General features: G+C 48.8%; 1 protein-coding gene across 5 annotated transcripts in view; it reads right to left on the reverse strand.

Moving 5' to 3' along the window:
* The window catches only part of LOC100743152, a 240,125-nt gene that overhangs the window by 20,466 nt on the left and 194,287 nt on the right, over nt 1–25,372 (reverse strand). For all 5 annotated transcript variants that reach the window (XM_024369253.2, XM_024369251.2, XM_033321977.1 and 2 more), the window contains one exon: nt 14,531–14,643. In XM_024369253.2, the coding sequence (XP_024225021.1) occupies nt 14,531–14,643 (113 nt within the window). The remainder of the gene's footprint in view (nt 1–14,530; nt 14,644–25,372) is intronic.

Genomic DNA, 25,372 nt, shown 5'->3' on the forward strand with positions numbered 1-25,372 from the left:
GGGCCGCCGTTTTCTCCGACGATCGTAGATAACACGGGGACAAAGGTGGCATCGAAGAGAATCGCCTTCTTTCGTTTCTCGAGCTGCTCGCGTGCATAGGGGCGAAAAATGTTCGAATTCAGTGGAGGAATAGAAAATATGAAAGGGAGGCTGGTTCCGAAGCTGTTGCAAAAGTTCTCGAGGGGACGATGGGTTCGCGATGCCATTTAATATTTAACGGCGTAACGCGCCGACACGAAAATCTCTTGCCGCTGGTACTCGAGCACCGACCAGGAAGGGCGAGCAGGGGGTGAGGAGTCGATGAAAGTCTAAAGGGGCAAGAAAGTAATCTCGAGGGCTGTATACAGAGGCGCGTAGGTGTGTACGCGCACGTGCCGCAACGTGCGGCGCCGCTTGATTGAAACACCGCGGATATTTAAATTGCGAAAGTTTACGAATAAATTTGTGTGCTAAGGTACTTCTCGTCGTGCTGCTCCTCCGCCCGAGTTTACCCTGCTTTTTTCGGATTTACCTAATGAGCTGCTGCCCGCCGCCGAACAAATACAACCGACTCGCGCCTTCCTCACCACCGTCCGGTGGAAAGCCGTTGAAAAACGTGCGGATTGTCCTTCTATCGAGTCGCTTAACGCCTGCATGTTTCCTTCGCTTTTATAGCGACTTCAAGCAAGTCCGATACGCGTCGCGCTTATTCGCAACTCTAAATCTGACTGCAAAGAAAGAGCGTGAACGTTAGAGAGTTAGCTCGGTAGAACAATTCTTAGAGCGGACTTAGTACCTCCTCGATTTCACCATCTTTAAAGGATCGTCCGATCTTCGAGCAATAAACGTGGTGGTTTGCGACTAAGCCGATGTGTCTAATAGGTAGGCGGTGGCAGGTGCGAGGGTCATTGAAGATGCGGAGAAGTTGGCAAACGGGAAGGCGAGCGAGAGTTTGCCGCCCAACAGGAAGAGATACTAAGGGAGCGGCGTAGCAAGGGGGTTGGTAAGTGAAATGGAGCTTGATTAACCAACCGTCTGACTATGAGGCTGTAGCTCGAGTGCGGGTCGAAACAGGACGGAGGATGGCGCCGTAATGATCTCAAAGGTACTTGGATTCGCATGGAAGGTGTGCAGTCACGTCAAACGTCTCTGCAGTTGTAGAATGTCCCTCGAGTGGTCCCCACTTGGTATAACCAGGCACATTGTGCATTACCAGAAGATAGGCACGTAGATAAAGTGGAGACCCCTTTGACGAAAGGCATTAACGTCGTTTCAAGCATCTTCGGACAGATAAGGTTGTCCAAGTGGGCTGTTGCAACTGTTCTCCCATTGTTCTTTCGAATTCGAAACGATCGACTCTCCGACAGGTCTACGATACCTTTTAAAACTAAAAGAATCTACAGGCTGATCTTTGTTTAGATATTCGAGACAAGATTAACGTCGTTCTAACGAGAGAATCGAAATATCCATGATGTTCTATCGTCTATAGGGCGGGTTGGGGCGCGTGAAAGGGATGATCGACGAGCACGGTGCACGAGGTCACTGTTTGTCGTGGCTAAAAGCATCGGCAATATTATATGGATGTAGTATCGGATGTCCTGGCGTCTAGCATATACGTTTCCCGGTGTCCGATTACCGTTTACGTCCCGAAGGAGCATCATCCTCCGATTTCGAAGGATAACGCGGATCTCCTACCTCCGAACGGAGATTGCGGTCGGATGAACAGACCGTTTCCTTTTCGGCTTTCCTTTCCTCTCACCCATACTCTTCCTCTCTCGCTTATCTTTTCTCTTGATTTTGTACGGTCGATCGATGAGACACGTTTTACAAGAGAGACAGTCCAATAAGAAACAGAGAGATTTCAGTGGAATCGTGGCAATTTCAAGGCCAGTACGATCGAAGAGAGGTAAATCACGTTAGAGAACGTTACTTGGATAAATCTTTTCTCGTTCGATGCTCGCCTGTTTCTTCTGGGAATTCTGACGGCACTGTTGTCAGCTCCGGCATTCTTGTCGCGGCAATATTTGACGCGCGGATGGAAATTAATAAAAATCCAGATATCGTATATCAACGAGGCTACGTCGATTTTTATCAGCGGGTGACTTCGATGGATTTTCACGAGAGCGATTCAATCTTCGTGTCTGCGTGAATATGGGTCAAGGGCCGAGCGGTTGGTTGGAAGGGAATTCGCATTTCAGGAGCATCACGTTGACGTGTTGGCAGACTTTAATCGCATCTGCAGCGTACGTTCAGCGGCCTGTCACTCGTCATGCTCGAGCCTCGAATTCGATTTGTTCGTCCCGCACCACCTCGTCCCTCCTCTTCTCTCTCGATCGGTCGCATCGGCTCTGTCCCTTCGACCAGAGAATATTTCTCTCCTCCTGCCATTCCGGTCTCCGCTGAATATTCAGAAGGCGTTCGTTCGATGGATAGCTTAGCGGCGCGGTAAGAGGGAAAAAATCGAGAGAAAGAAGCCGAAAGAAAGAAGAGGAAGAGGGTATTCCGATAGGTGGAGAACGGGTATTATGGTTGGGAAGGCGAGGAAATTAGCTCTCGCCAGTTTTAATATCCGTTTTATTTTATTTCGCGCCAGGATGCTCGACCGGACCCGTTACGTTGCGTGGCTTTCTTCTCTCTTTCTCGGCTCGCAGGATGCCGATACCTCGTGAAGGTATCATCGCGAGGGATCACGAACGTAGAAGGGAGAAGCGAAATCGAAAGGGTGCAGAATTCACCAACCAATTTCCTACGTAAGGATTATTTTCCGCCACGTAGAAATTTAATTTTCGTACGCCTTGAATCTATCAATTCTACGCTAAAGCTGGATCTGTCGACGTAACTCGAGACAGCGCTCACATTGTCGATGTAAGCGGCAGAGTGGCGCTGCTTTATCCAGCTTATAGTTTAATTAGAATTTTTAATAATGCGCTGTCATGCTTCGAATCCACTTTCACGTTCATAGAATATGCACGATTCGATCTTCGTGCAGATACTCTCAACGACGAAATGAGAGTTCCACGAATCGGACGCCACTTCGCAGTCTCCTTCTACCCGCCACTGATGTAAATTCGTGAAATTAATTTAAGTAACAAACGTCGAGGCGAGTCGGTTGTTCCCTCTTAACGTCGTTCCACTCGCTTGTATTTCTTGAGATTACTAAATAGACCGTAACCAGAGGGTAAGTTGGACGCGCCGCAACAGAGGTAAATCACCTCTAAATGATCTTCCATCTCGTTTGTTCTCGCTGGCTTGGTACCCGACGACCGGCCTAAATGACGATCTCCTTTGAACGAGGTCAGGTACGCTGCCACGGCTTCTCATTATTGCTACGTGAGGGAATAATTAAGCGACGAAGAGATTAAGAGGCTCGTCAGTATTGCCGTCCGCGCGGTCTTTAATTCGTCCGGAGGATTTCTATCTTTATGCTTTCCTGCGCGAATCGTCACTCTCTCGAGACCAACCGGAATTGCTTTGTACTCGCAAGCACCCTGTCGTTTCCGACGCTGTTGAAACAAGTTATTAACCCAAAAAGTGAAAACAATTTCAGCCGAGAGTTATCAGCACAAGGAACTATATTAGATAGGAAAACTAGTTTGCAGCGTTGCCGTAACGATCGTGTTACTTCGGCTCGTCGGTCCCTTTCATTTTTCCAAGAGACGAGAGAAATCGAGTAAGCGGCAGCAGCATCGCGATAGCTGGAAGACGAGAAACGCTGCATTAACGAGAACTTGCGAGTGTCTTCTCGAGAAGGTTCAACTCAGTCTGAATTCGATTTTCCGTCTTATCTCGCCTCGCTGCCACGAGTAGTTAGCATAATTCTGTTTATGAAACTCCACCAATTCTCTACCGTTTTTCCTATTTCTTCCCTTTTTCCGCTTTACTCGTCGCTTCCTTCTTCGCCCTGTTTTTTCCCCTTCCCATTATCGTGCACTGCTCGCGTGAAAAATTTTCCCTCGGCAGCGTACGAAAGACCTAGAAACGGTTTCGACGACGTGCGCGATCGCGATCGAACGCAGTGTTTTCCACGCCGCAATCACCATCGATGAGGTGCAACTACCGATGTAATCGAATTCCATTCGAAGCAGGCGCTCGGCATTAATTCAATCAGTAACTTGCCAAAGAACTACTCCCGTCAAATTTCCATTTGTCGCGCAGTTGTGGTCGCTGTAAACGCGTGCACGCGACAAATGCCAATTTTCCGCGGACTCGTAGCCGGCAACTACCGTTAATCAACGTCCTATATATTACGAATCTAAATCGAATAAACTCGTTACTAGCTACTTGTGTAACGGGAAACATCCATGAACGCGTTCTCTATACTCTTGATGAAGCACCAGGCGGTTCATTCGTCGCTTTTACATATTGTTACAAATTGATTTTCAATCGAAATAATCGGCAAAATACAGGACAATACAAATAAACGTTCAGACGTTTCCGATCCCGGCGTTCCTTTTATGTACGTCGTCCACGGATTCCTTTACGGGAGAATATCAAGAAGACGATATAGTCAGCGTGCCATGGACAATACGAGCCGACGATACGAACCATTCTTGCCTAATTGGCAGGGAAGCGAGACCTTCTTGAGGTTTGCTTCAATAACCAAAGGAATTCGGGTCTGCCGAAAGACGGTGGTCCGGCTCGCCTCTGTCTCGACGTTTCCTCCAATGGCCTCGAATTCTACACAGGGAGTAGAGTGCAGGATCGAAATTGCCGGCGATACGCCAATAATTCGCGAAATGCAATTGCGCAGCCTTCGTGGTGGCCGGACCATCCGATACAGTTTGGTATTGGACGCACGGTGCTTGTCCGCAGCACATAGAGTCTGCGGTGCAGGCAGATCAGGACGCTCTATGGGGCTCCATCTCGGGTGCAGCGTTCCCCTGAGTGCGGTTCGCATACTCGACATAACATAACTGGCGTAACGTCGCATTAGAGCGGCCGCGCGTCGTTGCATGCACCAACTAATCGACGCCGGTGCGACCGGCTTATATTAACGCGCGCTCAGATCCCGTCTCTGTATTAACACAGGGCTACACGCCATCCGAGCATGCACTCCGCGCCAGATATGCAAGCGGACGAATACCATCTACGCGCAGCTGCATCCCAACCGCGCTTCCTGGCCCGTCGACGATCGGCGCCTTCGCGGATATCCCTGGCCCCGTCTATGAATATGGATGTCCCTGTGGTACGGCCTCGAATCTGATCGAAACGCATGCTGCGTCAATCTGAATTCCACGTTGCTCCAGTTGCTGCTACTGGTACACGTACAATTTCGTTCATAAGTAATAGCACACTTGCAGAAAGTGACGCGAACCGTAGAAACGATTAAACGAATATCGAAAGGCTCCAGAGCGGTTTAGTTTGGAATTTCTGCAAAGGCTGTAGAAACTTAAGTACATCCGATGATCGTTCGTATTTATCGTGGTTCATTGACATCTGACATCTCGTACTTTTCGTTCAGTGACGTTTCGCACGTGAGAACAGAGGTTTTTTGAAGCAGCAGTCGCGGTCACGAGACGACGTAAAATAATAATCTAAAGTATCTAGGCTACATATGTACGATTCCGTGTTCTGCCACGTCATTGCCGTTGCTTTCTCGCAGGAAGAGCTCCTTTCCGCGACACTCGACGCTTTTTTCGTCGGCTGTTCCGCGCGGCGGTTGACGATTTTCTTTCCCCAATTACGAGCTGTGAAAGCCGGGGACAAAAAAAAGTCACCGGGTGAACGACCGTCCGCGCGAAAGCGTCGAGTGCGCGAATGAAAACGTAACGAGCCAGCTACACACATTCAGCCGGTGAATGGAGTGTGTGGAAACGGTTCCGCCGCAAGAGTCACAGGTGCGCGGAATAAACAAGCGAAAGAGAGGACGGAGGTTACAATTTCGGCTGCAACGGGCAGCAACCGTCGAAAACGGGGCTCGCACCGTGGAAATCCGCGCGGCATTTATGCACGTACAGCCTCGCTGGCCCTTGCAAATGAGCCAGAACAGGCCGACAGAGAGAGAGAGAGACAGAGAGAGACAAGGGATCGAAAAGCAGAGAGACGACCTCCTGCGCGAAGGGGTCGGAGCTGGTGGAGAAACGGCTGTCTAGCATTCAATGCCGATGTATGCGAGGAGACAATGACGATGACGTAATTATAGCTAGTTAGGGTAATATTCCAGACTGCGAAGCTGCAATGGAATGGGATTAGAACGATGGTAGTCCGGCGTGTTTCCCCCGCTGCTCCAGGGATTCTCACTCCTCTTCGCTATTCGCGGACCCATTGTCCTCGTTGTTTACGTCGATTAATGCGTTAAAAGCGTATTCCATTGATGGCATCATCGTTGGTGTTTAAACGTTACGCGTAGGTACTTCTTAGAGGAGTGCAAGATTATGGATTTTTAACCGTCGTAATTTGCGATCCTTGAAGCGTATTCGATCACAGATATGAGAAACCCTGACTGTTCTCTCGAACGCTGCGTTCGCGAGCATATCACTGCTAGAATGGAATTATGTCTACTCGCTTAACCAATGGAGGAATCCGACCGTAGGCCAGGGCTACAGTTACAAAGGGAACGGAGGAAGTGCTCGATGCACCACAGCTCGAACAGCTGCTATAAGGTGCATCGTTTCAGGAACAGAATCCGTTCATAACGCGGGCCACGGTTACCTCTCAACACTACCTTCCGTGAATTGGCTCTCCACCATCCAATCTAATCGAATTATCCGTGCATCGTTCAAAGCCTCTGTTTCTCGTCGACAAAGTGGAGCGTAATAGACTTTCGATTCGGGCAATATGAAGATGGATCGCTGGCAAGAAGAGGGGAAGAAACGATGGAAGAGAGAGAGAGAGAGAGAGAGGACCTCATCAGAGGCGATTACACCGCGAACATCTCGCGTCTAGAAACTGACAAGCCATTCAGGGATCGTAACCTTCCACGGTACCCGGTTGAATCGACGTCACCCACACGTACAGAGAGAAATCCGGCGGGTGTCTCCGACGTCTGGCACGACGCGCTCATCCTCGAGGGCGACACTTTCGCCGCGTTGAATGCTGCCTCTCCTGACGGCCTGTCATCACCAATTATAACCCATTCAGGGCTGGCACGGGTTAAATTACCCATGGACTACCGTTTCCCCCTCACGGGTATCCGTCGCTCTGCATATACAGAAACAACGAGCATGATTCACTGTTCCCTGAACGAGGCATCGTCCAAGTCGAGGAAGGCCCGGTCGAAATTATCGAGTGATGTACGCGTTCCGTGCAGCTACGCGTGTATGCACCGGACTTGGCCGCGTTTCGTACCTTCGTGTACGTCCGTCTAATGGCCCTGCAGAACGCTCACAATGGGCCCTTGATTACGCGCAATATCGGAGACGCGTACCAAAACAAACGCAAGTGAAAAACCGGAGGAAGCGTAGAGAAAACACGAGCGGCGGCAGAGACAACAAGCTTCAAAGCGCGACTCAAAGTAGTGGAACGGCAACTAATTCCCGGGTAAACAGAAGAAAAAACGTCTGAATCGGCGGTGGGTGACGAGGATTTTTGTCTTCGCTTAATTACCAGCCGGTGTTCCATGGAACGACGAGCGAGGTTTCCCGGCAACTCGAATAGCGACGCCTCTCATTTAGCAGGATCTTTGTTAAGCGGTGCTGTTATGAGTAAATCGTCCATCCCTTTAAGTACGTCCTTCTCGATTTCCTCGCTTTCAATTAGCTCGATGTTCCATTTTAATTTACTCTGAATGCCCCCGGGTACCATCGAGGAGAAAGATTTTCGAGACGTGACGCAGAATCAGCAAAACGCGTCACGACGATTTACACCGCGAACGCGTACGTTTCCCAGAAGATTTAATTCTTGCCAGCCGGGTCCCTTTAACAACGAGTCTTGCGACGTTCGCCCCGTTTCTTACACCGGCTGCGTTCCCCGGTAATATCCGTAAGTGCATCCCGCGATTTTCTTGCACGTGCACTTCTTACCAATGTCTCTGGCTCGCAACAGAAGCCAGCTCCGTGTCCTTCTGCCTCTGCGATCGAGAGGGATGAAACGCGAGAGAGAAAAGCGGAAAGGACTGCACGTTTCCAAGACACCCGAGGCACAACGTTAACAAGCAACGACGCCATCGTCGGCCATCGACGACAGCGAAGACGAGTAAGTGCACGGCGAATGCAGCGGCCAACTAGACCGAGTCGGTTCAGACACCGGCCACTCTACATAATTGCTGACTGTTGTATAGTGTGTGCGTGCTGCATCCCCTCTGCGACTTGGCATCAGCCCCTACAGCGTCCCTGGGGCCAAGCGTATTTTTTTCCTCACATGGGACATTCGTACGGTCGCAGCGACGCAACGTTTGGATTTAGGCGAAAAACAGGCACAAAAGAGAGGGGATGTTTCGCGACCCAAATAGCTAGAAACTAGCCAGCGCAAAACAATCTTTCAAGCAAAAGAGGCATAGATTTCGTTAGGGGATTTTAATAAATTTGCTATAGTATCGTTACTCGCTTTTTCGATATGGTTCGCGAGAGAATTCCGGCGAGAACGAGCGCGGTACGTCCCGATGGAGCGAGTAATCGGATTTCCTCGAAATAAACGCGCGCGCCACCGAAAACGGGAATGGAAAGGGATTCGGTAACCGCTTGTTTGCCATGCGAAATAACCGGGGCTTGTTTGTCAGGCATCGTGTACAAGCCGAAACTGTGACGACGCCGGCGGGGGTTGGGTGCAGTGGGTCGCAAGAACATCCGAGAGAAGGAAGAGAAGAGTTTCTCGCCTCGTCGGAGAAACGAACTGTACAGAGATGGCAGGAGAAAGCGAAGTGCTCATGCAATGCAGATCGTTAAAGCGTACCGGCGCGCGTTGCGCCGGTGACCCGAATGTGGCTTACGGAGACAAAGCGAGGGCCAAAAAGGTGTAGGAAGATAGAGGAAAAAGAAAGAGGAAATAGAGGAAAGAGTAGCGAGTAGCCCCCGTCCGTTTCCTCGTTCTCGCGATTCCCTGTTTCTCGTTTACATCGTCTCTCGAATCTGTGCCGTGGCAAGTGGAACGTAAGTAATGCTACCCTCCCACCGCGCAACTGAGAAATATCGTTGAACCGACCGTCCCCTGGACTGTCTTTTTCTGCCCCTTTTTCTCCATTCCGTCGGCTTCCAGCATCGCGTTCGTCGCCACTGGCTCGCGCGACAATTCGACCTCGGAACAACCCTCCGATGTTTATCGTTATTACCACGGGTGCAATTTCTGCCCGGCCAATCGAAGATTCGAATTAACGAGTATGCACGCCGTGAGGAAGCGGGTTTCGTTTCGCCGAAAAGCTTTTTCCTGCCTAGCGAACGACCCTCTGAAATCCTATTTTCCTCTAACGATCCGATTTGGCGAAGAAAGCGAACATTAGCCATTGACTGGAAAGGTACGGTGATAGGATTACAGTCGTCTGATTCAAAGCCTCGTCGAAGATCATAACTCGAATCCCATTGGAATCGATTATCATCGATTTACAAAGAAGTCGTTGGAGGAAAGTAACATCGGAAGGTAGCTGAAAAAAAGTTCCATGGGACTCGTATCAGGCAGTTCGATCCGATTTTAAGTGTCGGATCACCCCTTAATGGCTATATAGGGGTGTGTTTTTTTCCTCAGACGGCCGCCCTTTGGCGCGAGGTTTCACCAGGATTTCGCAGCGAGCATTGAACGCAACGGCGCGTTTACGCGAAATGGAGGCGTTACGAGTAGAGTTCTGTCTAGACGTAGTTTCGTTCCATAAGGGATAGTTACCGCAGAAAAGGTGCGCAAAGGCGGCCGATAGTCGGCTGCTCGGGCGAAACACTGAAAAATATAGGTTAGATTAGGCGAAGAGGTATTGCCAGGAACCTCGTAGCATCGGAAGACTGCCGGTTAAATAAAGACTACGGGATCTCTTCTCCACCCCCTAATCCCCCTTCCCTCGTTCGCTGGGTTCGATGCGACGGAGGCATTTCTTTCAGATTTTAAAGCTTGCCACGCCGTTTCTCTTCCAAGGCTGGGATAAGGAAAATAAACGAGGGAAAGAGGGACTATTCCGTGGCCGCGGGTATCGATATCCTCGAGCGGTCGTCCCCGGAATGCGCTTCCGCGTGAGACGAGACAGATACAGCGGTCGGGACTAGGGGTGGGATCGGTCAACGACATCGGAATAAAAATTATGGCGCGGCCTTGCGTCGATTACGTAACGCGCTCGTTCCTTCCATCATTGGTACATTTGTGTCGCGTGTACAACAACATTTTTATTATTGCGAAATTTCCATCAGCTGCGATTCATCGAGATATTTATCGCCAGAGGGAATGGAAACGAACTCGTCGTGTCTAGATAGAAGCCATTTTTGGATTGTCAATGGAAGATTTGAATCGGGAGAGACTCATATTTTTGTGCATTGGAATACCAACGTTGTTTTAGTTTGTTAGATTCAAAGGTAAACGAACGAACAAAATATTATCGCCGTTGTTTCTAATCGTCAACCGGAGTTACATTTGAACTTTTTATAATAACACCGGCCGATAGAAATAAACGTGCTCTTTAGGGCAGTCATTATAACGAGTCATTATAGCGAGTCATACAGTCGAATAGCGAGCGTAGAGTTGAACAATAGCATTGAACGAGCGACGATTACGATCCTATCTCTGTACTTGTACTTACAGTGATTTTAATATACACTGACTATTATAATTTTATCACTCGTTTCTTTATTAAACCAACCAACACGTTTAACATCCACCTCAGGATTAACGACAGAAATATGTTCCATTATTACCAGGAAAAGGATATTCGACTTCGGACACGTTTCGTCCTTTGCTATCAGCCTCTGTCCAATTGTCGCTATAAATAATACCGATTGCTACTGTCTTCGATCCACTGCAAGCTACAACACCATCGAATAATTGCCTCTGCAATAACTCAGCCGACGCTGATCGACTGATATCGTGGCTCGATTACATCACTTACAATTTGTCGCGGCGAGCGATTGGAATAGGTTGGATGGTTAAAAGCGAGAGAAAATCGGTTCTCGACGAATCGTCCGGTTCGCGTGGCCGTTTAAAACAACGGCGTCGAATTATCGCGAATCGGCCGAACGACTGCGACGACGCATCGGGTCAGGCAGGAAATAGCATAGCGGCGTAGAGAAAGAGCGACGACGACTACGACGACAGCGAGGACGGAACGAACGTTCATGGGACGAAGAAGGGAGAACGCGGAGATGGGAGTGAACACGGCTCTGATTAGCATACAAACTACGCGTGGTCGTGTTGGTTCTCCGCGTTTGCCTGCAACACGAACAAGCCGAGAGCGTTCCGCTCTCCCGTCCCTGCGCTTCTTACGCTCCTATACTCGTGCACCGGCTATCTAAGATCGTGATTAAAAAGACACGCGCGATTTCGATCAAGGAAACGGTGACCTACTGCGTGGAAAAGTAGGCGAGTTTTACTTTCACGCTGCAGGGAAGAAAAGGCAAAGCAATCTTGTGTTTACAGGTTTATGGACACAGGTTGTCATTACTTTTACTGCAATACGGCCATACATGGTGAAAGGTCAAGTACGGACAGGGATGCTTTTTATAACGTCGCGCGCCTAATAAAGGTAATGCGAAAAAAAGACAGTCTGTAGTTTATCGATGTTAGGGTTAAAGTTATTTAGTACAATCGCTAGAGTGTCTTTTATAAATTTTGTATAAATCTATTCTTGCGTTACGTACATTTACGTACGTTTGGAACGATTAAGAAACTCCAATGAATTTTTATCGTGTACATATTCGGTAGAAACGAGATGAATAATATACGTTAACTCTGGAGACACCAGGTAGATTAGCAAGGTTTATTACACGAGGAAATGCACGTGTCGTTCGGCGCGTTGGGTGAGCTGAAATGCTGCGAGGCGACAGAACACGCCGTTTGCCGTCAAGTGGAGGAGAAGAAGCTGCTCCAAGCACAATGTAGAGGAAGATACCACCCACAAAGTCCGGCAACTCGACGCCGAGAGTCGGCGAGTCGCGGAGCGGTAACACTCGAGATACCACGCTTGTGGGCTACGATAATGGCCGACTATTACGATAAATTGAAAAAACGGGATACAACAGAGACGCGGTTGTGCAAACAGACGTTGCTTTCGAATGGCGTGGAAACAAATTATCCACGTGGACGTCCAGTTGATCGAGCGCGAAAACCTTGTGGAATAAAAAGCTGCATCGCTGTACCTACATCGCCGAGTAAGGCCGGGGACACACAAGCGTTGAAACGGCGCGACGTTCGTCGCGTGACGTTCATTGTAGAAATATACTGTCCTGCGATGCAGCCCACACGCTAGGAACGTACGTCACTTCGATGTACGACGATATACACATTTACACAACGGACGTCGTTTCAACGCTCGTGCGAGCCCGGTTTAAAACGCAATGGTTCGTCTTGCTCGTAACAAATGATACACTCGCGAGAATTAAGAAACATTTGTCGCGTGAAGAATCTCTTGACCTCTGGAGAAGAGAGGAAAAGGGGAAAATAGGAGCATACATACCAGAACTATCAGCAGAGATATCACAGAGAGCTAACGATAACGAATGTGCGTTACGATAACCGCGCGAATAGCGAAGCACACAGGGCCGGCATTGTCACGACCGGTGGACCTTCGAGAGGTTTGTGTCGATAAAAATACAACACGCCACCGGTGAATCCTGAATGCGGGCCTCTGTCCGATCCAAAATCGTCTTGGCCCGTTGCCGATCTCTCGGCCAGAGTTCATCGATCGTGGCATCATCGCCCGCCGCGTCTTTTTACCGGCGACTCTCCTGGTGCACGCGAAATTAGTCGTCGTACCTCTTTGCCAAGCAACTCGTTTCGTTCCGGCTTTTTCATCGATCGATACCTCGACTGATTTTATTTTCAATCGTGGGAATGTCTGGAAAACACGCGGAACAAATAAACATCAAGCGTATCTAATTCGAAGGCTTCGGTATGGAATTGGAACATCTTGAAACTTCCAAAGTTCTCCTCTGTTGTCTGAGATAGAGAAAATGTGACGTATTATATTTTTACTTATGATTTTGAAATATAAGAGTTTGTAATAAAAGCAGGATCGTCCGGGAAGGTTAAAATAAGAAACGCTAGACCTAAACAAAATTTCGCGCTTTATTCCTAAAAATTGCTTTCTTACGCGCCGCTGCGAGAGAATGTCCCAATCCCTGCGAGCATTTTTTCCCAGTCGCATTTCATATTTTACTACGTCGAGCGGACGACTTGCCGCATAAAGCAACGAGAGACAATGTCCGAATGGAGGTAAAGTGGGGCCTGTAAATCTCGCAGCCGCGTTTCTGCGGTGAATGCATATTTCTTCCCTGTACGAGGCTCGATAGTCGCGCGGATCTGTGGCCAACTTGCTTACGCGGGCACAAAAGCGAGGGAGTTCTGTACAGTCGCCGCACCGTGTCGGAAATTATCAGTGTAACGTTGTTCTCTCGTTACCGGCGCGTAACACTGTCTCGACGCACGCCATTCCTTCAATGCCCTATTTCTGGCTAATTTCGGACTCCCTGAAGTGCGCTTCTTTGGCACTTTGTCCGCGTCGTCGAGGAAAGGCTTCTTTGTAATCTGACTTTCTCAACATTGTTGCAATTCTAAGATGATTCTTGTCAACTAATATGGTATGGTGTACTTTATCACACGTACCTCGAGTATATTAAAAAATCGCATTCTGTCGTTGCTGACACATGTCGGACGACTTAAGCTGTTTTTACAGTTGCTGTTAAAATCAATCGACTATCGTATTTATTGTCGCATTTACACGTATTAGTTAGATTAAATCTGATTTAGTAGCAGTTTCGTATGAAGATTAAACGTAAAAGCAGATAAAAAAATTAATGTTTCGTTGTAAAATAAAAGTAGGTACATTCGCGAAAGTATTTGCGAAAAGTATATTTTTTCGTAACCGCTGTAGTTGCAACACGATTAAGCAATTCTAACGATGGTAACGAGCTATGGTTCGATAATTCAACGCTCACTGGAATGGCAATTAGCTCCGCTTCCTGCATACATTTTAGATTCTTTTTACTATGCATTCGCGAAGCCTATCTGATTAGCTGTTGGCAAATTTTCTATGACAAACGAGACAAACGACAGGGAGCCTGGAGTAGGTTTGGAAGATTGCTCGTAAACGAAGCAACGATGTCATTTACACGCGAAGGCAGTGAAGCGAAATGACCTATTTTTGGCTAATTTAATGGTCACTCGAATGTCAATGACGCGTTCCTCCTTTTTTTTTTGTGCCATCTACCAGACGTTTTCTTGTCCCTCCTTCACCCTCTGAATGGCCACTCGAACCCTTGAAATATGGTTACAACCCGAACGACCTCGAACCTCGAACACGTTACGATGCCCAGCCGGAATGAAACCTAGTCTTTATTACTATGGAGTCACAAGCTCCTCCATGACGCGACCCTGAAGAGTTTCACGCCGTCAAACATAGCGCTTTGTTATTTTCTATCCTGTCGTACGTCGTTCTATACCGTCATCGGAATTACTTGTAAACTCGTAGAATTTTAGAATTTGTACTCACTTCCAGAAAACGACGGACATGATCGCTGCCGTCAGGAGCACCGCCACGGCGCAGGTGATTATCAGGGCAGTGCTTTGTAGCGACGGATTCGTGTGGTAGGATGCATCGATCATCTGGAAACAAAACAGATCGTTCGTTAGGTAAGTCGCGCGATTTATGATTGTCTCGGTATTAATTTATTTCGTAATGAATATTTACGATCTTCGTTCACTGTATTTTAGGATATGTTAGGGAAAAGAGCGAATACGAATAATAGCGGTGAAATATTGGTGCCATTAGAAGCATCTTAAAAGCGTGTACCAGCTCTGAAAGCTGTACAACATCGACCGAACCCTTTCAACGAATCATTGATATCGCTAAAAGTTATAGGAACTTCGTTGATAGTAACTTTAGCGATATTGATTTATGCCCTCGCTTTCAACAAGATTGTACGCGAGCTTTTTTCGAAGTTGCATTCACTTTCGGCTGGATACGATATTTCGAAGGGTTATCGGATGCTTTTAAATGGTCGTTCAGATCATTGGCCCCGATGGATTTTTTAATGAGCGTTAAAATTATTAAAAAGCCATTTCTGCAATAGAACTGCAAATAACTATTTCTCGCTGCCGATCGATCAACAGGACGTCGTTAGCGTTTCCTCGACAAAGATAGCAACTCGGCCAGTTACGAAACCGGCGTGTAATCACGACACGGTCGAAAGCCGTATGACGAAATACCGTTTCTCGTACTATGCGGATGCGGTAATAGCGGAAAAGGCGTATTAGCAGCCGTGAAACCGGATTTATTCTTCAAACGTTGCACCATTGTTTTTCTCTGTCAAACTCTAGACACACGAATAGCGACAGTCGAATCAACGAGAAAATCTAGCGCGCGAGAATCCAGCTCGGAAAACACGAGATTCGCGTGTAACGTCGTCTAACATTCTCCGCGAGAGATGCGCCTAGACGAGGGCGGCCCTTGGAAAACACACGCGACACGTGCCTGGTTTGCGCGAAGAGGAGGCAGAGAGCAGGGCGTCGGCTGGCGGCGTTTTACGCGCAGCTCCGATGAAAAGGGAAAGTGATTTTTGTTGGAATTTCCATGGCGGTGGGTCAGATTTCCGGTGCCATTCTATCGGCTTTCTTCGTCGGTTCGTGGCCATTGTCGCGAGATCCGCGCGAATCGATCGATCCGTATTGTGAGTACGAGACTCATTGACCTGGAGGTGCGAGACGCGTGGCTGGAGAGGGATGCTGGATAAATGGAAAGAACGACCAGTCGCTTTGGGACTGTGGATTTAATACGTATCGATAAGCTACCCCTGCTATGGCCCCCCGCCCGCTCGGTATTATACTCGAATCGCGCATGTTTCGGGGGTTGGCGACGCGCCAGCGACGCGCTCGATCGTCAGACGATCGCGGGCGAAACGATGTCCTCTTGCGAATCTTTGCAATTGGAAAAATCTATTTCCCTTCTTAAAATCGTTCCAAGAAATTCAAGAGACTCGGAAGCAGTGCGGAGCAAACGGGTCGTTCCATTTTGTTTTCCATATACATAGGAGCCCGGGAACAGTGGCGATTCGATGTACATCGATAAGTAGACTGCCTCGCCGAGAGTGGGAGTATACGCGCGATGGAATATTGTGCTACGTGTTGTTTGGCAGCGGTCCAAGAGAAGCAGCATTTATCAAAGGTTTCGTTGATGAGTGTATGTGTGAGAGTCTCGATAGGATCGCGGTTTGCCCGTGCGCGCGAGCATGTAAGTTGCTCTTTGTCGAGAATCACCCCATCCCTTCCACGCACTTAGAAGCGACTCGACTACGCGATTCTCTTCCTTCTCGCGGTGGCTCATCGCTCATCATTACGGAGATATTAATGGCGTGAGCTAATGGATTCAGCCGAGAGCTTAGCAGCCGGCTAGAGAATTCCCTACACCCGGTCTCCACCACTCTGCGTCGCGTTTTTCCTCACGCAGAGGAAATAAAGCCAACGGAGATGATGTATCGTCTGACTGAGAACGTGATTTCCTCCCGAGATTTCGGGACGCGCCTCCCTTTCCAGACATTGTCCGTCGAATGCTCGTGTTTTACGCCACGACGTCGAAACGGTACCAAGGGTTCGTACGTCCAGGGACGATAAGAGGAGAAAAGCGAAGGTGGCCAGGCGTTTCCTCCCTCCTCGCGATCGACTCACTTTTATCGGAACCTGACGCAGAATCCGCAGGCAGGCGACGTCCTGTTCGATAAAACCGTAAGACTGCGAACCGTCAGACAGAACGAAGGGCCTGCCTCTCTTTTCCTCTTTCTACCCAGAAAACGGGAAACTTGTGGATCGTGAAAAAGATACAAAATAGAATTTCTGTTAACAGATACCAGCGCGCAGCCGCCAAGTTTTCCAGGTTCATGCGATCGGCATACGCGCGTCTCCGCGATATTCGATAAACCCGTGCATCTTTCGTACGACCAGAATACGGTGATAGAAAGCGTTTCACAACCGATCGTCCACGATCTTTCATTCTGTGCAACTACGTGCATAGGGAAGAAACAGTAGAACAAGGGCTATATCAAGTTGGAAGCTGGACGTCCAATTAGTACGGAAAAATGCTACAAGTAATTACGAGCTTCTGAGAACTAAGAGGAAAAGAGTAATCAAACCGCGGACAAAGGCTACACATAGCGTTGTTAGGCTCGGGGTGGAACGTAAGCCGCTGTCAGGCTGTTACGATACCCTCTCCGCAGGGAAACCATACGTTTTCTCCGCGCTGTACACGCTACTTACGATTGCTCTGATTCAGCATCGCCCGGTACAGAAACCCGTAACCCGACTCCAGATCCAATTAATGGAATCCTAGAGCATAGTGGAGCGCGTGTCCCTACGAAATGCAATAACGACCTTGCGTTTCCAATGGAATCGTATCGCGGGGGGCTGGGAACGCGTCTCGGCTGTCGAACTCGGAAGCAGGGCTAAGGGTGACTGGTCCCCGATGATTTCATCTCGGACTAGACTTCTTGCGAAAGTGAGTCACCAGAGTTCTCATCGATAGCCGATAATGTCGATTAATTTCGGTTTAGCTACTTACTATCGTTTGAAAGAAAGAGCAGGGCAGATCTGTAACAGGAACAGGACTGTTCCCCTGGACGAGGCTTTTGGAAATCTGCGTCTACTCGGCGGTCGAATGGTAAACTCGCTAATCTCCGACATAATCTACTTAAACAACTACTCGGGAGAAGGGTCGCTTCGTCGAATTATACTTCAGGAAATCAAGGCTCTCAGACGGTTCTTGGGTTTAGGCCCGAAAGTTTGCTATCGGATTAACTCCAAGAAATCTCTCGCTGCGGTTTGCAACGCTGTGTGATAGGCTGCACAAACGATAGCAAAGCAGAACATAGCATCACCATTGGGAAACATAACGTTAAGATTTCTCACGTTCTCCAGTCGATCTAGAACACGCGTTAGATCCAGATTTCCCAAAGTTTCGCAATGTTTATGAAAGGAGGAACTGATTCGTTCGCGCTAACTGTACAAGAAGTAAACGTAACAGCATCGATCGATCGATTAGAGAATTCCATCATACACACACCGCGATAGATTGACTATGATATAGTTCCATCTTTATGGACTCCTCTAGCTCTGTGTTCTCGACTTGCTATCGTAGATTTCAACTATCATGCACCTCGACGTCGTCCGTTTCCTCTATCCTCTTCCGAGTCCCTTGAAATTCCTCGTAAATGCGCGAGACGTTTCGGTGCCTCGTGAACAGACAGCAGCGCCTTATCTATGAACCTATCCTGCCAGTTGAGGAATGCGCCGCGATGATGAGAACGTGACAGAGAGTTACAAACTTGCTGCGTTTACTTGGCCGAATATCGTTCATGGTGACTCTAAGAGCGCTTTGTATGCGTTTCGTTCAGAGGATAAAGCGTGTTTTACGAGTTCTTCGTGGCACTCGTAACTTTCAATGATAATATTTACGCCGAGGCTTTGAAGAATTTACGATTAGAACGAGCAAAGCGTGTTTCGTTGTACGTAGACGCTGAAGAATTCAACGCGTGCACGCACATGTAATTCGCAGATATCGCGGATCAGCGTTGACTGTGATACGGAACGTAGTTTCAAATTAACAGGTAGCACAGCGTGCGAGATGGACATCGAAAATGTCGCAAGCAGATAGCGAAGCAATTAAGCGAACGCTTCCATTTCCACGGCGAAAATTACTTGGAGATTCTTGGAAGTCGGCATATGCCCTGAGCGGGACACGTTCATCCTGCTTTATGACTACCAGTTTATGATGTCCTTCGTCGTCGAGCAGTAAATGCGGTCGGAGAACGGCGAGAGCACGTTATTACTCGGTACGCTTAATTTGCATTGCGACACACGGACGTTGCATCGCGTTGTCGACCGTGGGCCTCGTTGTTTTACGCACGGATTCGTCGTTTCCCACGGATCGAACGCGAAATTTAGATCGAGCAACGGAAACCGGTTGCACGATCGTTTCTCCGACGAACTGCAATGTTTGGCGAACGAGCATAGAGCTCCCACGATAGAAATTAAAAGGTCCGCATACATAACCATTAGACGTGCCTGTTACAGATTGCCCTCCGGTTGGATCTGCTCGGAAGCTATCAGAGCGACGTATATACGCGAGACGATCAACGCTGGAAATCAAAGCGAGGAGGTATCGTTCGGTCTCGAGAGCGTCGCAGGTAGAGTCGAGGGGAATATCAGATCATTCGGCGACGCAAGGGCGCCTCGGTGGTTTCGTTTCCATCGAAGTTTCGGCCTGCCCCCGCGCCAGCACACAGAGGACAGACACAAACGGTTTCGTGCCATCTTGATTCCGCGGCAGAGTCTCTCGATTAATTAGCGTGCCGTGGTTAATGAAGCCAGGCCGAACAACAGGGCAAAAGGGACGAGTTTGAGGGTTCGCAAGGGCCATAGAGGAAAGGAGAGAGGGAGAGAGAAGGAGAGGAAGCGTTTCTCGGTTCTCTCGGCCTTGTGGAATCGATATCGCGTAATGCGATCTCTTTGGTTGAGAGCGCGGATATTATGTTCGTCGGACTGTGCACGTATCGTCCACTGTTCGAGGGTGGAAAAAGGGGGCCAGAGATTCGAAAAGCACAGTTCATTCCGGATATAAATAACCGTTCATGGCCGGTGTAACGTATATTTTAATGTCACCTCACGTGACGTATATGCCCGCCGCTTAAAGCGACCGCTACTTTCCAAAAAGCTTCTCCTCATTTATCATGCGAGTGATTCAGCAGCGGGACGCGGCCAGTTTGAATTTCACTTGATTCCGGTTATTAATGGATTCGCGGCGCCCCGTATAATTCGCCGTTCGACGCTACGATGAACGTACATCGTAGTTTCACCGAGCTTTTCCCACCATCGCTAGAAGAAGAAGGACTCGAACGCCAGTCTCGCTCATCGTCGCGACATCGCTTTTCGGATCTTGCGTCGATTTCCAACGGGAATCGAGGTATCGTACTACGATTGGCAAAAATCGACCCGCGCGTTGCGAAGGTGTCGCATCGACGTAACTATCGCGGAATTACGCCATCCGCTATCCCTTCGGTCCCTAAATCTCAGTGCCACGAAATAAATATGCGCATAACAAGGGCGTGGATGTTCCCCTGGCGCGTATGAACATGCATGAGTCTGTAAAACATTCGATTTGCAGGGGAAACATTAGCATGAACGGCACGTTCGTAACAATAGCGAGAGACGAGAGCAGACGCGACGGCACCGGTTGGATCGGTCAATCGAAAATCGTCTCTCGTTGATTTAACAACTATCTGCTGGCCGTATACAGTCCGAATGGGGTCTGGCTTGGTCGCCACTCGTCACCGGAACACGTCTCCATTCGACTGGGACACGCTAATTACGCATTTGTTCAGGAATTTGCATGCGTTACGCCATCGCGTTACCAAGAGTTTACGTGTCCCCGCGATTCGTCGTAACGATTCGTTACGAGCCGCAACGATCGCGCCGAGCGACTCTCGAGCTGGCTCGTCCGATTCCTGTTGTCCCGGAGGGTCACGATCGCCACGTTTACCGTGCATTTGTTGCCGTGTCGTTGGCCGAAATTGTCCCATTGAAAATCGTCTCGTTAGAGCAACGATTCTGTCCAACGCACCCCGTTGAATCGCTGATGTTCCGTTTTTTCCCCCTCTGTGAGCTCTTTCTTCGTGACGATGGGCTCGCCTAACCAAGTCTGCGATATTCGCGGCATATTCTACTGATTGCTACCGCTCTCGTCTGCCCACCGACGGCTCTATACTACTGCGCGACGTAGTTCGTAATTCAGAAAGAATAACCGGTGTCTTGTGTAAAACCGGGCAAAACAGAAAACCAGACGAGAGATTCCTGGCAGGACGGCGGCAATCCTAGAACAGTCTCGCTCGTATACGCCTCGGGTCTTTTCCAATCAGCTCGACGCTCTACCCTCTTCCAGACGAAGATTGCACGCAAGCACGAGCTTGATTCTCGTTCCGGTGGTCGTCGAGCGTCCCGTACACGGTCGCTCTCCGTTGTTTCGGCCCGCTGCCGACCGACTATTTATCGAGCAAATATTTCCCGGTTATTTTTCCATTCCGTTTCTTCTTTATTGTTTTCCAATCACCGTCCGACATCGATCGCTCCTTTTATCCACGGGGAACGCGGCACGCTCGCGTCTCTATTGTTCCGACTGTGTGTCGTTCCCTTGCGTGTCTCGTCCCTCCGCCGATGAGTAATTTGCAGAGAAAATTGCTTGCGAAACATTTTCAACTGTCTCGATGCTGCGAGAAAAAATATTTGCAAGGAGGATGAATCGATAGTTTTCTACGATTTCGTGTCTACGCATCGTGTCTTACTATCTTCGCGATGCGACATCGTCGTTGCCAAAGAATTATTTATTATAGATAATATCGAAATTGAATCCGATGGAAAAGAACGTCTCCACGGCTTACGCATCCACGGGAAACACCGGCCGTTTTTCGTCGACGGATTAGCCGACAAGCAGAAGAAGCAGGGGATCGTTGACGAGGGGAGACGAAGGTCGAGAAGCGAGAGTGGAGTAGCTTCCAGGCGGTCGAATGATCGGAAGAAACCCTTTTTATCTCGGGCCGGAACGAAAGGTCGGTACTTGGAGCGCTCTTGTTTATTTGCCAGCCTCCTTCCATCCCCTGTCGTCCCCTTTTATCTCTGCGGATTCGTCGCGACGAGAAAAAGCCGAACCAACAGACGCGTAAAATCCGTGCGCGCTTTCTTCTCTTCGTCAGCCTCATTGTTTTCTCTCTGTTTCCGTCTTTATTCTCTGTTACACCGCCTTCCACGCTACTCTCTTCGCGTCTCAATAAAACAACGCGCGTTTTACTACCGTTGTTTTCTCCGCCGGCGACGGAAGAAGTTCATAAATATTTGATGCGCGTAATGAAATGTCATACAACTGGCGCGAGACCGCCGCTTCGATCGGATTCAAACGGGAACGAACGTTAAACGACCACGAGACTCGTTGTTTTCGCCGAGGCGCCGCGCCTCGATTAATTTGCGTCCTCTCGCTCGATTTGCCGCAAACGCCAGCAACTATTTGCACGTCGATCGTCCCGTTGACGGTCGTTGATAAAAACGTATTTATTTCGAGCTGTTCGACGAACGTTCGCTGTCGATATGCTCGATGATGAATGGAATCCAGTCGCTGCTGAATATTTCCATAAATATGCCCTCGTTCTTCGCGGTGCTTGTCACTGGACCAGGGTTTCGAGTCGATTCTCGGTACGCGGCCCGCGAGACTCCCAGTTTTATCTTTAAAATATCTGAAGTCGACTCGGGAAACGTATGAATAAATCATCGTGGATACGCGAGGATGAACGACGTTTCGAAGGGATATCGAAGTCGAATCGAGTCTGAGCTTCTTAATTCCTTTTGGAAACAATCGACGACCAAGGAGCTGCCATTTTTTCTTTACCCTCGCCTCCGTCGGGGTTGGAAAACACCCGGGGCGACACGTTCGCAGAGGGAGGCAGATGACAAAGATTATGTGCCGGAGCGGCGTTTAACCGACGCGGATCTCAACATTCCGAACGCGGGTTTAATATCGACGCGTCGATGAGTCTCGTAAATCATTTCGCCGTTAATGAAATTCGAAGACGACGACTTCACGCAGACTTTACGACGACTTTCCAGTTGATCGTGACGACATCTTGCCTCTCCATTTCCTTTTCAAAGCCATACTTCACCAGCCTACTTCTACGTTTAGCAGAGAATCTCCTTTATTGGTGGGAAACTTGTTCGAAACGAGAGAACTTTCGTCGATTCTTCGACCCTTCGTCGAATCGAGTAGATGCACGATTAGCAACGAAACAACACTCGAATCGTTCCAGTCTTCGACATTATCGCCCGCATCGTTTCAGCCATTAGATGGCACATTATTTGGAAGAGCTCGCGGAACGGCAATTCCAAGCGTATAATATCTGGTCCCCCGAAATGGCGCAATATCATAGGGGATGAAAGCGCGGGGTGGAGAAGACAAGACAGGGGGATGCTGTGTGTCGGAGTGTTTAACGACACGGAGAGCAACATTCCGGACGTGCTTTAATATCGCCTACCGTTTCATTCAGGACGCGCGACGCTCCAGGATGGCCTACCCTCGCCTTCTACCCTGTTAGATATTTCGGCTAAAACCTACTCACCCTATCCCGTCACAGTTAGGAAGATCCACTAACCCTTCTGCCAGCCACGTGGCACCCGTGGGGCGAATTGTTTTTGATATTCGAAACGGAACGAATTGCGGTGCCGCTTCGGTGAACGCTCCGCGGCAACCCACTCACCCTTTCTGCCTCCTTTTACAATGCTGTCTCTGTTGCCTCTGGCTGACTAGTCGCCGTCCGAAGCAGTCGGAATTATCGCGCACGCCTCCGGGCTTTGGCCGATTTTTCCGCCGGCTGTCTCGACGAGAATGAAAATTTGCTGCTCGACGATGGCGTCTCGAGCAACCAGGTTTTCCTTTCAATTAAGTCACTCCGTTAAGATGGCAACTTAGTTAGCTCTGTGTTCCACCGGCAAACAATGTTTCTCCTTTCTCCATTTCCTCGGAGGTTTCAACCTCTGGAATCGAGGTTGCCAGCATTTCTATCCTACCGCGTGTACGTTCGTGAGTTTCGAAGGGGGTAAAGAAAGTCGACGTTTCGACGCTCGAGTTCGCCGAGCTCATCGTCGGATATCGATAGCGATTTTTATTAGGTTGGACGCGAGCAGAACAGAAGAGCGATAACCTTCTTGTATCGTTCAAACGCGTTATTCTCGCAAAGCAAGTTTCGCGTGCTTTCGTAACGCAGAGAATGAGAGCGGAGTCACGAATTCGGCTCGCTGTAGTGGAAAAATATTATTCGACCGAGATTCCAGGGTAGCTGGAAAAATGTAGCGAAAGATTGAATTCTGCGTCAGCGGCTGCGTACGCAAGACACGGGCTTCCAGTGGGATGAAATTTTCATTTGGAAAAAGCTCGTTATCTCGTACGTCAGCCAGAGCCGAGAATCGGCTAACGTTGCATTAATATTTCCCACTTTATTTCGAGGAATATTTACTCGCTAAGGGAAAATAAGTCCGCCTCTAAGCGAATTAATTATACCTCTGTCTTAACGCAGCCCGTGGTTGTTATCTCGGCCGGCTCGATTAAATCTTCCGTGCTATCGTTACCATCCGTTTCTTACCGCGTCTTTTCCTTCCATTTTCATCCGATGGTCCATTCGTTTTCCCGTCATTGCCCTCGCGTCGCTATAAAAATAATCGTAACAGGCAGAGAATGATAAACTGACGAAACGGTAACGAAGCTGGTCTTTCGCTTGTCGCGTTTCCAGCGAAATTCGTCAAAGGCGATTGCTCGCGAGCAACGAAATTACGGGAAACGCGGTTGCTGCCGTGCGTGGCTGGCTTTCTGTATCGGTAAGCTGTATAACGAGCGGTAAGTCTCTATTCACAGGTGCGTACCGGGAATCGAAGACAAATGAACCTTCTCCATGCAAAGTCTCTCTCCCTCTTCGCGTCCGTTTCTTCTCGTAGACTGTCGGAACGAGGTTACCGAGGGAGAGAAAGAACGAAGAGAGAGAGAGAGAGAGAGAGAGAGAGAGGGAGGGGAAGAAAGCCGAACAGTCTGTAAATTGAACGATGTTATTTGCCAGGAAATGGAAATCTTCGCGAAGATGCACGCTCCTGCAATCTCTCCTCTTTCTGTTAATTTCTCGTTTGTTGTAGACTCACGAAGTAGGAAAAAGAAGAAAGTCGGTGAAGCGGCGACTTGAAAGCCATAGTCTGTAGTCGATGAAAGCTCGGCGAAAGCGTTTAGCCAAACTCGCGTTCTCGAGTGGGGTGGAATATTCGTTCGCGAGATTCGAATATCCTTCTGGTGAAAAATAGAGCGCTTCACCTTTCTCGGTCGCTTCTTTTCTCATCGATCTCGCGGCAACTCTTTCGTGTAATCCATTCGCCGGTTTTCAGATTAACAGAAAGGAACGAGAAGGGAAAAAGGAGGAGGGGCGAGCGTGTTTTTACAGGCTTGTTCGGCTTCTTTGCGAGAGATCGACGCCCATCGATCCCTAGGAAAAGTTCCAATTTCCCTTTTATCGGGGATTCTGTTTCATTTCGGGCGTCGCACATAATATTCCCCCGAACCGCGGGATTAAACGGCGAAGCCGAGAATTTCCTTTCTTCGCCGTGACACCCTCGATCGTGATCGAAAAATGAATCCCACAATGGCGACACCTCGACTTCGTTACCCCTCCGACATATCAAACTATTCGAAAAAGCAATCTCCCGTGAAAATTACGCGTGGCTTCCAGGGAATTTTCATTTAATCTCGGGTATCGATTATTCGTTTCGCTAGCTG

Source organism: Bombus impatiens, unplaced genomic scaffold (genome assembly GCF_000188095.3).
Source record: "Bombus impatiens unplaced genomic scaffold, BIMP_2.2 scf_0548, whole genome shotgun sequence".
NCBI lineage: Eukaryota > Metazoa > Arthropoda > Insecta > Hymenoptera > Apidae > Bombus > Bombus impatiens.